The sequence below is a fragment of the Callospermophilus lateralis genome, chromosome 3, assembly GCF_048772815.1.
Source record: "Callospermophilus lateralis isolate mCalLat2 chromosome 3, mCalLat2.hap1, whole genome shotgun sequence".
NCBI classification, from domain to species: Eukaryota; Metazoa; Chordata; class Mammalia; order Rodentia; family Sciuridae; genus Callospermophilus; species Callospermophilus lateralis.
In genome coordinates, this window is record NC_135307.1 from 35941052 (window position 1) to 35954324 (window position 13273).

Genomic DNA, 13273 nt, shown 5'->3' on the forward strand with positions numbered 1-13273 from the left:
AATCCAACTGTAAACTCTTTGAGGAGACACTGTATGATTTATGATCAGTTTAGTACATGGTAAGTCTTCAAAGTATTGAATGAGTGAGCACAGAATAACTCTTGGAGCTGGGACTGTAGGGTTCTAGTTCCAGTGGGAGCTCACTGGACTGAAGGTTATAGGATTGGCTTTTTCTCCTTGTATTCTCTTCTATGTTAGTGAAAAAAAACATGTGAAGGGTTTCTATTTTTTTTTTCTAACTTCCATACTGATCTTATGTAGCACGATGTGCTATGTATTGTTTTGATAGTTTTACAAATATTAACTTATAAAATACAACCATCATAGGAGTAGGGAGTACTATTAGGCCTATTTTACAGGTAAATTTATCAAGGGAGAGAAGGGTTAGGACCCTTGCCCAAGGACACAGAGTTAATAATTGAGGATCTGGAATTGGAACCTCAGCAGTCCATTTCTAGAATTCACTTTCTTTCCATTTTGTTATACAAAATTGAAACATTTAATGATAATGTTAACATCTTTAGAATATTAAAATAGGAAATGTTAGAGTGGAAATAAAATATCTAAATTTAGAACAGCAGGTAGTTTGAAAAATTACAACCCCTAGGTTGGAAATAAACAGTGAAACATGCTATCTTACTATCTACAATTCATGCTTGTTGCATTTCCACACCAGTATCAACCATAGTAATGCTATTTAGTCAGAACTTGTTTTTAAAACCATATTGAATTTTATGTTCTTATTTTCCACATACATATTAAATCTATGAACATATTTTCTTCATATCTTATGATATAAAATAATCATAAGCTAATTAAGGTTACAGTCAAGCAGTGTAAAAGGATTTTCCTTGCTTTGGTAAAACAGTGTGTCATTGAAGTAAAATAGATGAAGGTCAGCCTTTGTGACCTCAGGTTTTCTGGCAAAGGCTTTGTTGCTTTGTGCTATACCTTGGCTCTGCAGTGTTGATCTGAGAAGATACTTGAGATACATAGCTTTGGACCGGGTATAAGTTATAGCTCTGTTTTGCTGGTAGCTCAGACTGACACTGAATATTTATTCCAAATCAAATATCTTTTTCCTTCTTTCCTTTCTTTCTTTGTGTGTGTTGTACTGTGGACTGAATCCAGAACCTTGTACTAGTAGGCAAGTGCTCTATCACTGAGCTTACATCCCCAGACCTTTTCATTTTATTTTAAGACAGGTTCTCTCTGAGTTGCCAAGGCTGATCTCCAACTTGTGAGATCTCCTGCCTCCTACTCCCAAGTGGATAGGATTATAGGCATGCATCACTGTGTCCTGCTCAGTTTTTCTTTCTTATGCAGCTACTGTAGCAATCTTCAAATGTCTGGCTGGGACTATTCAATAACTGGCCAGAGGTGTCAATTGATTCATTCAGTCAACTTTTACTGGAGGCCTATTTGGCCACAAGGACATAAAAGTGAATAAACGTCAGTAGTTCTAGCTCTTGAGGAGCTTATAAATAAAAAGGCAAATATATTTGGACACTTAAGATATTTACTTGAAATTAAAAACTGGTGATTTATTACAAGTAAATGTCTAGAAGAAACCAGGATTGCAAATAGAGGACTTAACTAGGTTAGCCTGAAAAGAAGTGGGCAGTCTTCCTGGTGGCAGCTAGAAGAATCAGCTCAAGAGCAAAGAAGAAAGGTGCATGGTCGAAAGAGAAAGCTATAAAGAAGTGGATTTGGTTGTACATTCAGAATGGAATAGAGAATTAAGTGTGATACCAGCCATGGTAGTGCATACCACTAGTCCTAGCTATTTGAGTAGTTGAAGCAGAAGGACTACAAGCTTGAGGCCAGCCTCCACAAAAGGAAAAACAAAGAGAATTGAGTGTGGTCTTGTAAATAGTGTGGATTCTGTCAGAATAACATTGACTACTTGAAAGGGAAGAGATGATCTTGAGGCCAGACAGATTTAGGTTAAGTGGCAGTTTCTTTCCTTATTAGTATATGGCTTTGGACAAATTACTCAACCTTTCCAAGTCTCAATTTCCTCATCTGTAGAAAGGATAAAATAGCATAAGGGTCGATGTGAGCATAATTTTTATTTTATTTATTTATTTATTTTTGTGCTCCTGGGCATTGAACCTAGAGCCTACAAGCAGTGTACCATAGAGCTATATCTCCAACCTTTTTTTTTTTTTTTTAATTTTGAGACAGGATCTCACTTAAATTGCCCAGGCTTTCCCTTGAAATTGCAGTCTTCCTGCCTTAGCCTCCCAAGTAGCTGGGATCACAAGCATGTATCACAGCACCTGATTAGAATAAACTATTACACATATAAAGAAAGCACTGAGCACCTGGTAACCCCTTACAATATGTTAGTTACTATTATTGTTATACAGAGGACTTTGCTTCTCTCTTGACCATAACAATAGGTGAGAGCATCAAGGATTGGATTGGAGGTAGATGCAAAGGATGTGGATTCTGTCAGAATAAATGGAAAAGAACCAAAGGAAAGTAGAATTGGACTGCCACTTTCTGGCCTTTGGCTGGGGCTCTCTCCAAATGAAGTTGTGGAATTGTCAACTCCAAGAGCCCTGGGTGGCCTTGGAGTCGAATGCTTGTGAGCTCCCTCATGTAGATCATTTGTGGTGAAACTGCTTCATGTCTTGTGAACTGCCCTTTATAAATGTATTGCCATTTATAAATAATATACATATATGTAATCTAGAAAGATAAACATTAACCTTATCATTGGCAACCTACAGTGAGGGAGGTGGAATTGGACAGGTACATGTGTGTGTATAGCTGAGTACTTGTATTTGATTACTCTCTGTCTCTCTATTGTTTGATTTTTTTTTTCCCCCATGAGAATGAGTTCATGTGCTGGATTAAAAAAAAAAAAAAAAAAAGATTAAAAGGAAATCAATCTGATAACAAAAGAAGATGAAGAAAAGTACCTTTAGAAACTGCTTGGAATTTAAGTCCTGCCTGCCTGATGCCTGATTAAAGCCTCAGCCCTGGAAGAGACCACCAGATTAAAGGCCCTGGGGAAAAAGGGATTGGAAAGTTTTGGTATCCTTGTGGTATTTGCTAGTCCCATAAGGGCAAGGCACCTGGCAGGAAGTTTCCAGAACTGCTCCTCTTTTTAAGGCATACAATCCAGGGCTAGAACAATTCAACAAGTGCATGGAATATCAGAGACCTTCTAGAAATGCTGAATTTGTACCACGATGTTCTGAGGTCCAGGGTGTTTCTCTGGGCAGTCTCAAGGCTTAGCAGCTCACCTCAGTCCAGCCCATGGTGTCTCTGCCTTCAATGGCCCTCTCTTTCAGAGTTGTGGCCTTCCCAGGCCTGTGTGCGGCCCCGCCCCTCTCTCTGGACGCATCTCTGGGCCCCATCATCACCCGGCGCCAGGCCCTCCCTCCTGCCCCCCCCTTCTCCTCCCTCCTTCCTTCCCTCCCTTCCTCCCTCTCTCCTTCCCTCCCAGCTCCTGCACCAGGAAACGGCCCGGATCCCAGCAGCGGCCTGACCCGTGAGATCCCTAACCTGGCAGGCGGGCGGGGTTGGAGACCAGTTGAAGGTGGGGGTAAGGTAGGAGCTGAGCCTTTGGGCTGCACTGGGGGGAGCCGAGAGTAGAGATGGTGCCGGCAGGAAGCCCTTGGCCCTGGGTTTCCCGGGAGGACAGTCATTAAACATGGATTCAGCCACACAGCTGGTAGAGCGTTGGGGGCAGGGACCGGGTCCCAGGAGCTGCAACCCCAGCCCTTCTCAGGCCAGATCCTGATCCCTGGCCTTCCCTGCATATTTCTGATCTCTCTCACCCTTTTTCAGGGCTCCACGCTGGCCGGGAGGATGAAAGGCCCCAGCTGGGGGCTCCTTGCCACCAGCGCTGGGTCCTAAGAGCTGCCATCCAGGCTGGGTGAGTGTCCCCTGCCTTTCTCTGTCCCAACACTCTTTGGCTTCTCCCATATTTTTTCAGCCCTTATCTCCTCCCATCTTGTGCCTCTGTCAACATCTTCACATCTTGATTCTGGGTAGGTTTAAGCCCCTTCCTGTAGCCAAAAAGGTGTATACTATGGTGGGGGTGGGAGGGAGCTGTTGGGATGTTATAGAGCTGGTGTTATCTTATGCAAAGAATCTATTCTAAAAATAAAATTTCCTTGTTTTACATTTAATTTGGCATATAACAAATTCAGTGTCCAGCCCCTAATGCCCTGGCCCTATGACATAATTTAAATCCCTTGTTTCTTGCTCTTTGGTGCCCAGGGGTCTCTGATCATATCTCCTCCCCCACCTCATCTTACTGAGTTGGACAAACCAAAAACACCCCTTCTGGGCCTCTCTATATTTCATGTATTCATGCCAGTCTTTTATCCTTGCCCCTTACAGCCGCCCGGATGGCGACCCCAGCCTCGGCCCCAGACACACGGGCTCTGGTGGCCGACTTTGTAGGCTATAAGCTGAGGCAGAAGGGTTATGTCTGTGGAGCTGGCCCTGGGGAGGGCCCAGCAGCTGATCCACTGCACCAAGCCATGCGGGCAGCTGGAGATGAGTTCGAGACCCGCTTCCGGCGCACCTTCTCTGATCTGGCAGCTCAGCTGCATGTGACCCCGGGTTCAGCTCAGCAACGCTTCACCCAGGTCTCTGACGAACTTTTCCAAGGGGGTCCCAACTGGGGTCGTCTTGTGGCCTTCTTTGTCTTTGGGGCTGCCCTGTGTGCTGAGAGTGTCAACAAAGAGATGGAGCCACTGGTGGGACAAGTGCAGGAGTGGATGGTGGCCTACCTGGAGACGCGGCTGGCTGACTGGATCCACAGCAGTGGGGGCTGGGTAAGAAGTTTCTCAAATGCTGCTCTGCACATCCCTCTGCAAAGCTGTTCTCCAGGGGGAATATGGGGGCTCTGATTGGAGGCTGGGACAGCTGTGCTGGGAAGGAGGCATGGGGCTGAATTCCCCTATTTAGGTGGAGTCAGACTGAGGTTCCCTCACCGAGCATCACATTGGACTCTGTACTCCAGGGCTGCCATACAGTTATCACTGCATGGGCTTATGGTCCCAAGCAGAGGACAGAATACACAGTACCCAAGAAGTGCCTGCAGGGAAAGGTGTTACACATGAGTATATGGCATGAGAGGTGGGGAGGATCAGGGATGGGTGGTGGTCAGGCAAGCCTTGGCAAAGGATGCCAGTTCTAAGCAGAATTTTTCATCAAGGAAAGGATGAGGCAGTGAGTGTAAGTGAGCCAGGCACTGGGGCAGAGGGGCTGCACATGGGGGGATCAGAGGGCTTGCAGTTGGTAGAGCTTTGGCTGGAGAGGAGCTGGGTATGGGATAGTGCTCGCAGTGGATGGAACTGGAACTCTTCCTCTCCTCTTCTCTCCACTCTTTCCTCTCCTGATATCCCTTTCTCCTTCTTTCTCTCCTACTTCCCTTCTCTCCCACAGGCGGAGTTCACAGCTCTATACGGGGACGGGGCCCTGGAGGAGGCACGGCGTCTGCGGGAGGGGAACTGGGCATCAGTGAGGACAGTGCTGACGGGGGCCGTGGCACTGGGGGCCCTGGTAACTGTAGGGGCCTTTTTTGCTAGCAAGTGAGAAAGTTCAGGGTCAGGTGGGGCTAGGTGTGGCTGGGGGCCAGGAGAGCAGGAACAGAGAACAAGAAGTGAAGTGAATGGTTGGGCACGGAACAGGGAAGGGGAGAGGTAGCATGTGAGGGAGCCAAGTGTGCCAGGCAGGTGATTGGAAGAGTGAGCTACAGTTATTAAGGAGTTTTAGGAAAGTCAGAGGACCAGGAGATGGAGTCATTCCAGGGTTTGGGGGGAGGTGGGAGGGATCATGCCTATAGGTATGGGCACATGAAACTACCCAGAGATGAATTTGCAGCGCTGAGGAAGGTGGACTTGCATAAGGAGTTGTGTCTCCCCTGGATAAGTGGGTTTTGGGGAACTAGAAGGCATATCCCTTTGGAATGGAAGCTTGGGGTTCTCAGGTGACTGGGAGAGGTGGCTGTGGCTGTGGGCTGCTTGGACACAAGTGTGCATGTGCACGGGTACTCGTGTGCATGCTGGGCTGTTTGTCTAATCTGGAGGTGGTTCAGATTCTTCAAGGAGAAAACATTCCCTTTTGCAGTGGCAAGAACAAGGGACAGTTCTCTGCCCCTCCTCCCAAACCCTCTTTTCCCTTCCCCTTGTCCAGATGCCTCAAGGCTGAAGGAGAAACACTGTATCCAGGCCGAGGGCTCTGGCACTTCTCTGCAGAAAGTTGTTGGTAGGGCTTTGGAGAGAAAGCAGTTCTGCAGCTGGCCTTGTTCCTTCATTACCCATTTTCGTGTGCATCATGAACTTCCTGCTGCCTCCTGGGCTCTGACAGAAGTGCAGGGCTCTGGAGCCTGGGCAGGTGAAGGCTTCTTCAGTAGCTGGATATGCCTGCCACCCTCCCCTCCCACTGGGGCACAATGGTGCCTAATAGCTCTGGGACCTCTGTACCCAAACTGAAACTCTAAATTGGGGCTCAATTTTCCTTTTGAGGATGTAGACATAAATGCTGATCTAGAATATAGTCTGGGTCCCACACTGTTTCTCAGTGAGACTGTTGATTCCTTGAAAAGACCATTCTAGCTTGAGCCCTGTGGGGTGAGGGTGACAGGTACTCCATGACTGGGCCTATTCTGTGTTGTGGGCTTTGGTGCTGCTTTATCAGGGGCAGGTGTATGGGTTTGAGAGTACCTACCATGATCTGGAAGCATTTATATTTCATTGAAGCCACGCTGTTTGCATGGGTTTTGTTTGTCTGTACCTCAGAGTCTGAGGATGCTAACTTTAGAACTCACAGTCCTCTAGAACAGATTCAAGCTATAGCTTTTTCTTTTAAAGAAGAAATGATTCACTCCAGATGCATGTCCTGAGCCAGACCTCACTGCTGCACTTTCCAAGGTGCTAAAATTTGCTGCTCTCCAATGCTGACTTCATTCACAGTGCTCTAGAACCCTGCCCATAATCCTGAGCACTGATCAGTTTAGCTAGACATGGTTGACTCTTCTTGGAGATTTTTACTTGGTCCCAGAATATGGCAACATGGATGTGTTTGTTAGAAAGTGGGACCAAATTGGCCTCAGGTGTTTAGTCCAGACTTTTGCTTTTGAGAGAGGGCTGCACTTTTTAATGGTCTCTATGGGGGAGGTGGTAGACTGCATATGCCACTTGGTCTGTTGTGAGTATGCTGATATCAGAAACTCAGAGCTGGTCTATGGCAGGCAGTTGGGGTGGGGGGTCTGACTTGCTCAGGACTAACTAGGCTAGTGGTTTTCAAACTGCTTGGCAGAGCCCCAAAGTTTCCTAGGGGTTGCCTCAGGAGTCCTTGGGGGAGATGAAGGGGATGGGGGCTGAGCAGGCTGGGCAACTTGTCCTCAAACAGAACAGCTCCTCTTGTAGCTGTCTTACATATCGGGGTTCAGGGTAAGATTTTATTTGCATTAAGGGTTTTGCTGCTGAAAAATAAAAGTTGGAAAACCACTGACTAGACCATCAGCTCCAAATTGGAGCCTGTGCTCCCCAAGGTTTGGGGCAGACTCTTCACTCTACCCTCTACCACAAGATACTTATCTGTGTTAGCATTCCTGGGGGGCTTTAGCAAACTGGGGCAGCAGGGACCATGATCAGGTTACCAAAGTGCCCCATTCTGAGGCCTTCACACCTGGGTGGAAGGAGAGGCTTTTTTATGAAAGGGTAAAGGCCTTGGTCTGGATTCCCAGAAGCAGAACTTGGATGAGATCACAGAGGGCAGTTTTGACCTGTTTTACCCTTCTTAGTTTGAGGAGCAGTGGAAACCCCAGAGACTCTTCTGTCAGGGAAAACTAGGGACTCTCTTCTAGAGCCATATAGTTCCTTGGGATTAGCTCTTGGCCAAGAAGGCTGAGTATGGCTCCCAGTTTTTAAATTCATTTATTTTTTTTTTAATGAGGAAAATAAATGTAATGGCCATTTTTCAAAGATTAAATAGGTGGAGAGGGTGTTTCTTTCTCTCCAGAGCCCAAAGGGACAAATAGGGACTTTGCTTAGGCCAAGGAAGGACTGGAAGTAGGGCAACTGGGTCCTGCGATTATTAATCGTACTCCCCACTTATTGTAGGGCATACATACACTATTTTACTTTTTTAAAATCATAAAACGGCAGGAGAACAGATTTGGTTAGTTTAGAAGAAAAGAAAAAGCTCTATAAATATAAATATATATTCCTGTATTTTTATTTAATAATTTATAAATATCAAGTTCATTTGACTTTTATTTTTGTGTAATATGTAATGGTCGTATTAAAAAAATAAATAAAGCCCAGAAGTTTAATGAGAAGGACTGAACAGGGTTTTGTGACTTTATACTGTATAACTGGGGTCAGAACATTCCTCGATCCAATCATCTGTTGGTGATATTGCTAAGGGCAAGAATTAGAGTTATAGGGTTTTGGGAAACTGTTGAGATTAAAAAAAAAAAAAAAAAATCAGAGTTGTTCTACCATCTTCCTCACCCCACCCCTATTCTGGTCAAGTACCCAAAGCCAAGAACTCCATCTATCCCAACCCAAGCTTCAAGAGGGTGTGGGTATATGGTACTTTGGGACTGCCACAAACAAAAAATCAAAACAAAGAAAACCTCTCTAAAATCTTTATGCAAAATCAACTCCCCAGCTATTGTTTGGCCTCAAATCAGAAGTGTGTGATAATGATCCTTTCTCACTGATGCCTACTTCAGATTTAGAATATATCTATCAGAAATTGAGCTCCTGCTTTCTTGTCTAGTTCCCAGAGATATTTGGTTTCAGCCATTTCATTGCAAACTGCTAATTGGTTGGAATCTCCAGGATTATTCAGTCCATTCCCTTCTGTACCTCTAGTTAGGACCACATCAGAATAATTTCTGACAGGAACCGTGATTTTAATTTTAAATTTCAAATGGAAATTTCTGATCTTTCTATAACCCAGTGCAATAAATTGATGTTTGGGTTTATGTGTTAAATTGTGAGAAATAATTGCTTAGAGGAATCTAGTATTGCCTTTCTACTCTCTCCCTATAGGAAAATCTACAAAAGAAGCTGTAGGAAAATCAGAGAGTAGCCTGGTGAATACACACTAAGAAAAAGGAAATTAGATATTCTTAATATCATCAGGTATGATAGCTAGTGCTTCTATCTGTGCTGCAGTGTGTTTTATATTTACCTAGTTCCAAATAATTTTGAAACATTTTAATATACAAAAGAAAAAACAAAGAGAAAATAAAATTATTTTTAAGTATGGGTAAAGGGAACATTGAAATATTATAGTGAATTTAAGTAAAAGGAAAATTAATATACAGAAGAACATCCTATAAGTAGTATTCCCAAATACAAAAGCCAGGCTATGAATTTGGCTCTCAGCTTGGCAGCCAAAGCAAACTGAAAAATATAATGAGGTTCACATTCTTTTTAGGACTTAAAAACCAGTCAGTAGGGCTGGGGTTGTGGCTCAAGTGGTAGAGTGCTCACCTAGCATGGGTGAGGTACTGGGTTCGATCCTCAGCACCACATAAAAATAAAATAAAGATATTGTATCCAACTTAAAAAAAAAAAATCAGTTACTCAAGAAGAGCAAAAAGTTCTGTGACTTTTCCAAGAACACAATTGGTGATATGGTTGACACCATTCTTTATTAATACCTAACAGCAAATATGATGTTGAATTCTATACCACTATTTCCTCTAGAAACACAAACAGGGATTTAGAAGGTCTATCAGGCTCATAACAGTTAAGCCACATATGCTGCTTTATGATGGTCTGATTTAGTTAGGGTTAAACTTCAGTCTATCCAAAGGACAGATGGATTGTGTTTCCTTCAGACAGTTCTCCATAAGTGCTATTTCTCCAAATGGCACTTTAGTTAAAGTCAAACAACATTTAGTTATAATTTCTAGCAAATGGATTAACTGTAGATATTCTGTTATCACTTAATAGTAGGTCCTTTGAAAACTTAAAAGACTGCCTTAAATGTGAATATAGGTGAAATATATAAATATATTAACTTTTAAAACTCAACCAGAAAACATAATAGAGTTCTATGCAGTTGTTTTTTCATTCATCATTCATTCACACAGAGCAAATGTTTAAGCATCTTCTGTGTGGGAAGCACAGTTCTAGGCACTGAGGTAAAGTGAACAGACAGACTCAGATCTCTACCTGCATGTTGCTAACATTCTAGGGAAGGAATCAAAAATGAACAAAATTCCTTAATATTTTAGAAGGTGATCAATTCTATAAAGAAAAATAATTGAAGGATGATGGAAATATGTTTGTAGATATTCTTACATTTTAATTAATAAAATTTCAATCTTAATTAATTTTAATTTAGAAATTAAAATACTAGAGATTAAACCCAGAGGCACTTTACCATTGAGCTACCTCTGTAATTCTTTTTATTTTTTATTTTGAAACAGAGTCTCACTATGTTACCCAGTCTGTCCTCAAACTTGCAATCCTCTTGCCTCAGCCTCTGAATAGCTGGGATATAGGTGTGTGCCACTGGGCCTAGCTAGATTTTAATTTTAAAGAGTGGTCAGACAAGCCCCTATTTTCTAAAGGGATGATTTTTAAGTAAAAACATGAAAAATAAAATTAGAGAAATATATTATTGAAATGGAAAGATGTTTCTGTATTTTATTGCATAAAAAAGAATATCTGTGGACTGGGGTTGTGGTTCAGTGGTAGAACATTTGCCTAGCACGTGCAAGGTGTTGGGTTTGATCCTCAGCACCACTTAAAAATAAATAAATAAATAAAGACTATCTGTTAGAAAATAACCTCATATGATATGATCCTTTTTTTTTCTTTTTTTTTTATAGTGCTGGGGATTGAACCCAGGGCCTTGTGCATTCGAGGCAAGCACTCTACCAGCTGAGTTATATCTCTAGCCCACTGATCCCATTTTGGAAAAATATATGTGTATGTATGTGCCTCTTTGTATTTATAGTTTGAACATTTTAGGAAGAGTATATGTTAAGATATCAGTAGTAATTATCTTTGGTGGCAGATTTTATGAGTGATTTTTGTTCTTTTTGCTATCAGTATTTTCTGATGTTTTGATGATGAACATACACATATCTGGTATGGTGCATTAAAGCTAGTATTTCAGTTACAAAGTTTTTAAAAAGTTAACCAGTCAGAATGGAAATTAAGCAGTCCTGCATAGGTTCCTTCACATTTAAATGGACAGCCCCCTACTATCAAGGACAGAGCTAGGGAGTTGATATATGAAGACCAGACCATGGTAGAAGATAATTGGGATCTGCTATAAAAGAGAGGTAAGTAAAAATAAAGATTTCAAAGTTCTGTTAGCAATGTCCAATAGAAATAAGATACAAGCCACAGATGTAGTTTTCTGTGATCTACTAACCTCATTAAAACTACAAAAAAGAAACAGGTAAAACTAATTGTAATAGTATTTTATTTTGCCCATGTATTAAAAATATTATAATTCCAATATTAATATTAAATAACTATTAATAAGTTATTTCATATACTCTTTTTCATACAAAGTTATAATATTTTGGTGTAGTTTACATTTTCAGCACATCTCACGTGAGACTACACATTTCAATTGCTCCATAGCCACATATGACTAGTGACTACCATATTAAACAATGTTATTCTAGATCATAGATTATTATAGTCTGTGAAAATTTCAAAGCAAATATTAAAAGTAGGTATGAAACTACCCAGAAACCAAATATTTATGTTATCTACTGACAAAACTTTTCCCTTTTGAACAGAACCAGAGATATCTTCACCCATTTTTACCACTTAATTATCCTTTTCTCAACTCCACTTACCTCTCCTTCTATTAACACATTTTTTTTCCCCCCTCTTCTGGATGGGGCACTGGAATTTCAGTTTTTCCAAAACTATCATCCTTTATTTATAGCTTATAACTTAAGGAGAAGAATGCTCATAATGATGAAACTCTTTAACATTACATATGAATTCTTAAAAATTTATTTCAGAGAAAAACTCCTTGATAGTCTCTTTATCAACATGAGGCAAAATATTAAATAGGTTCATTCATTCAGTTAACATTTATAGAGTACAGAATGATAGGCAAAGGGAATACAAATATAATTAAGATATCCCTTTTACCACTTACAATCTCATAGGGAAAGAGAAGTCACATTCAAATATCCTTTTTTTAAATTGATTTTTTCATATACATGTTTTTAGTTGTTGATGGACCTTTATTTTATACATTTATTTATAGGTGGTGCTGAGAATTGAACCCAGTGCCTCACACATGCTAGGCATGCACTCTACCATTGAGCCACAACCCCAGCCCTCAAATATCCTTTTCAATGTGTTTATTTCTTTGATAAAGTAATCATGCTTATTAGAAAAAGTGTGCAAGTTGGAGCAATTTTTTAAAATTATGTGTTAATTTTGAAAAATCATAACGGAAAATTATAAAGCAGAAAATTAGCTGGGTGTGGCGATGCATGCATGTAATCCTAGTGGCAGGAAAGTCACAAATTCAAAGACAGCCACAGCAACTGAACAAGGCTCTAAGCAACTTAGCAAGACCTCCTCTCAAAATAAATGAAGAGCTGGGGATATGGCTCAGTGGGTGAGTGCTGCTGGGTTCAATCCCTGGTACCAAAAAAAAAAAAAAAAAAAAAAAAAAAACGAAGAAAATTAATCATAATTCTACTACCAGAGAGAACTACTACTAACATTTTGGTTTAATTCTTTCCAGTCTCTTATCTGTGGTTTTGTGATCATACTGCACATACAATTTTGTATATAATTCTGCTTACTATTATATTGCAAGCATTTTTCCTTGTCATTAAAACATTTTCAAGGCCTAATGACTATATGAAATTACATGTGTGTACAATAATTTTATTGCCACTAGGACATTTTAAGTGGTTTATTTTTTAATTTTTTTTTTTTACTCTGATAAACATCTTTGTTCATATGTTAATCAGTTTTTCCTTTTGCTTTGACCAAAATATCAAACAAAAACAACTGAGAAGAGAAAAAGGTTATTTTGGACTCAAAGTCTCAAACCCCAAGTGACCTATTTCCTTTAGCCACACCCCACTGCCTATAGTTACCACTCAGTGGTCCATTTAAATTATTTATTCATCAAATGATTACTCCACTGATGAAGTTAGTTTTCATGATCTAATCATTTCACCTCTGAACATTCCTGCATTGCCTACCACAGAGCTTTTGGGAGAACACCTCATAGACAGACCATAACAATTCACAATTATTTATTCACCTTTTGATTACGT

At 41.1% G+C, this 13273-nt stretch overlaps 1 protein-coding gene across 4 annotated transcripts; it reads left to right on the top strand.

Moving 5' to 3' along the window:
• The first annotated feature begins 2815 nt into the window (after positions 1–2815).
• Positions 2816–8977, top strand: Bcl2l2 (BCL2 like 2). 4 transcript variants are annotated; one of them, XM_076850012.2, is made up of 4 exons: positions 2816–3564; positions 3805–3892; positions 4363–4802; positions 5416–8977. In XM_076850012.2, exons 3-4 carry the CDS (start codon positions 4371–4373, stop codon positions 5563–5565), a joined length of 582 nt encoding a protein of 193 aa, XP_076706127.1. In that variant the 5' UTR covers positions 2816–3564; positions 3805–3892; positions 4363–4370; the 3' UTR covers positions 5566–8977. The 4 variants fall into 4 exon arrangements, with proteins under 4 accessions (XP_076706127.1, XP_076706128.1, XP_076706129.1 ...); XM_076850013.2 differs by having other exon boundaries at positions 2816–3559; XM_076850014.2 differs by having other exon boundaries at positions 2816–3553.
• The last annotated feature ends 4296 nt before the right edge of the window (positions 8978–13273 follow it).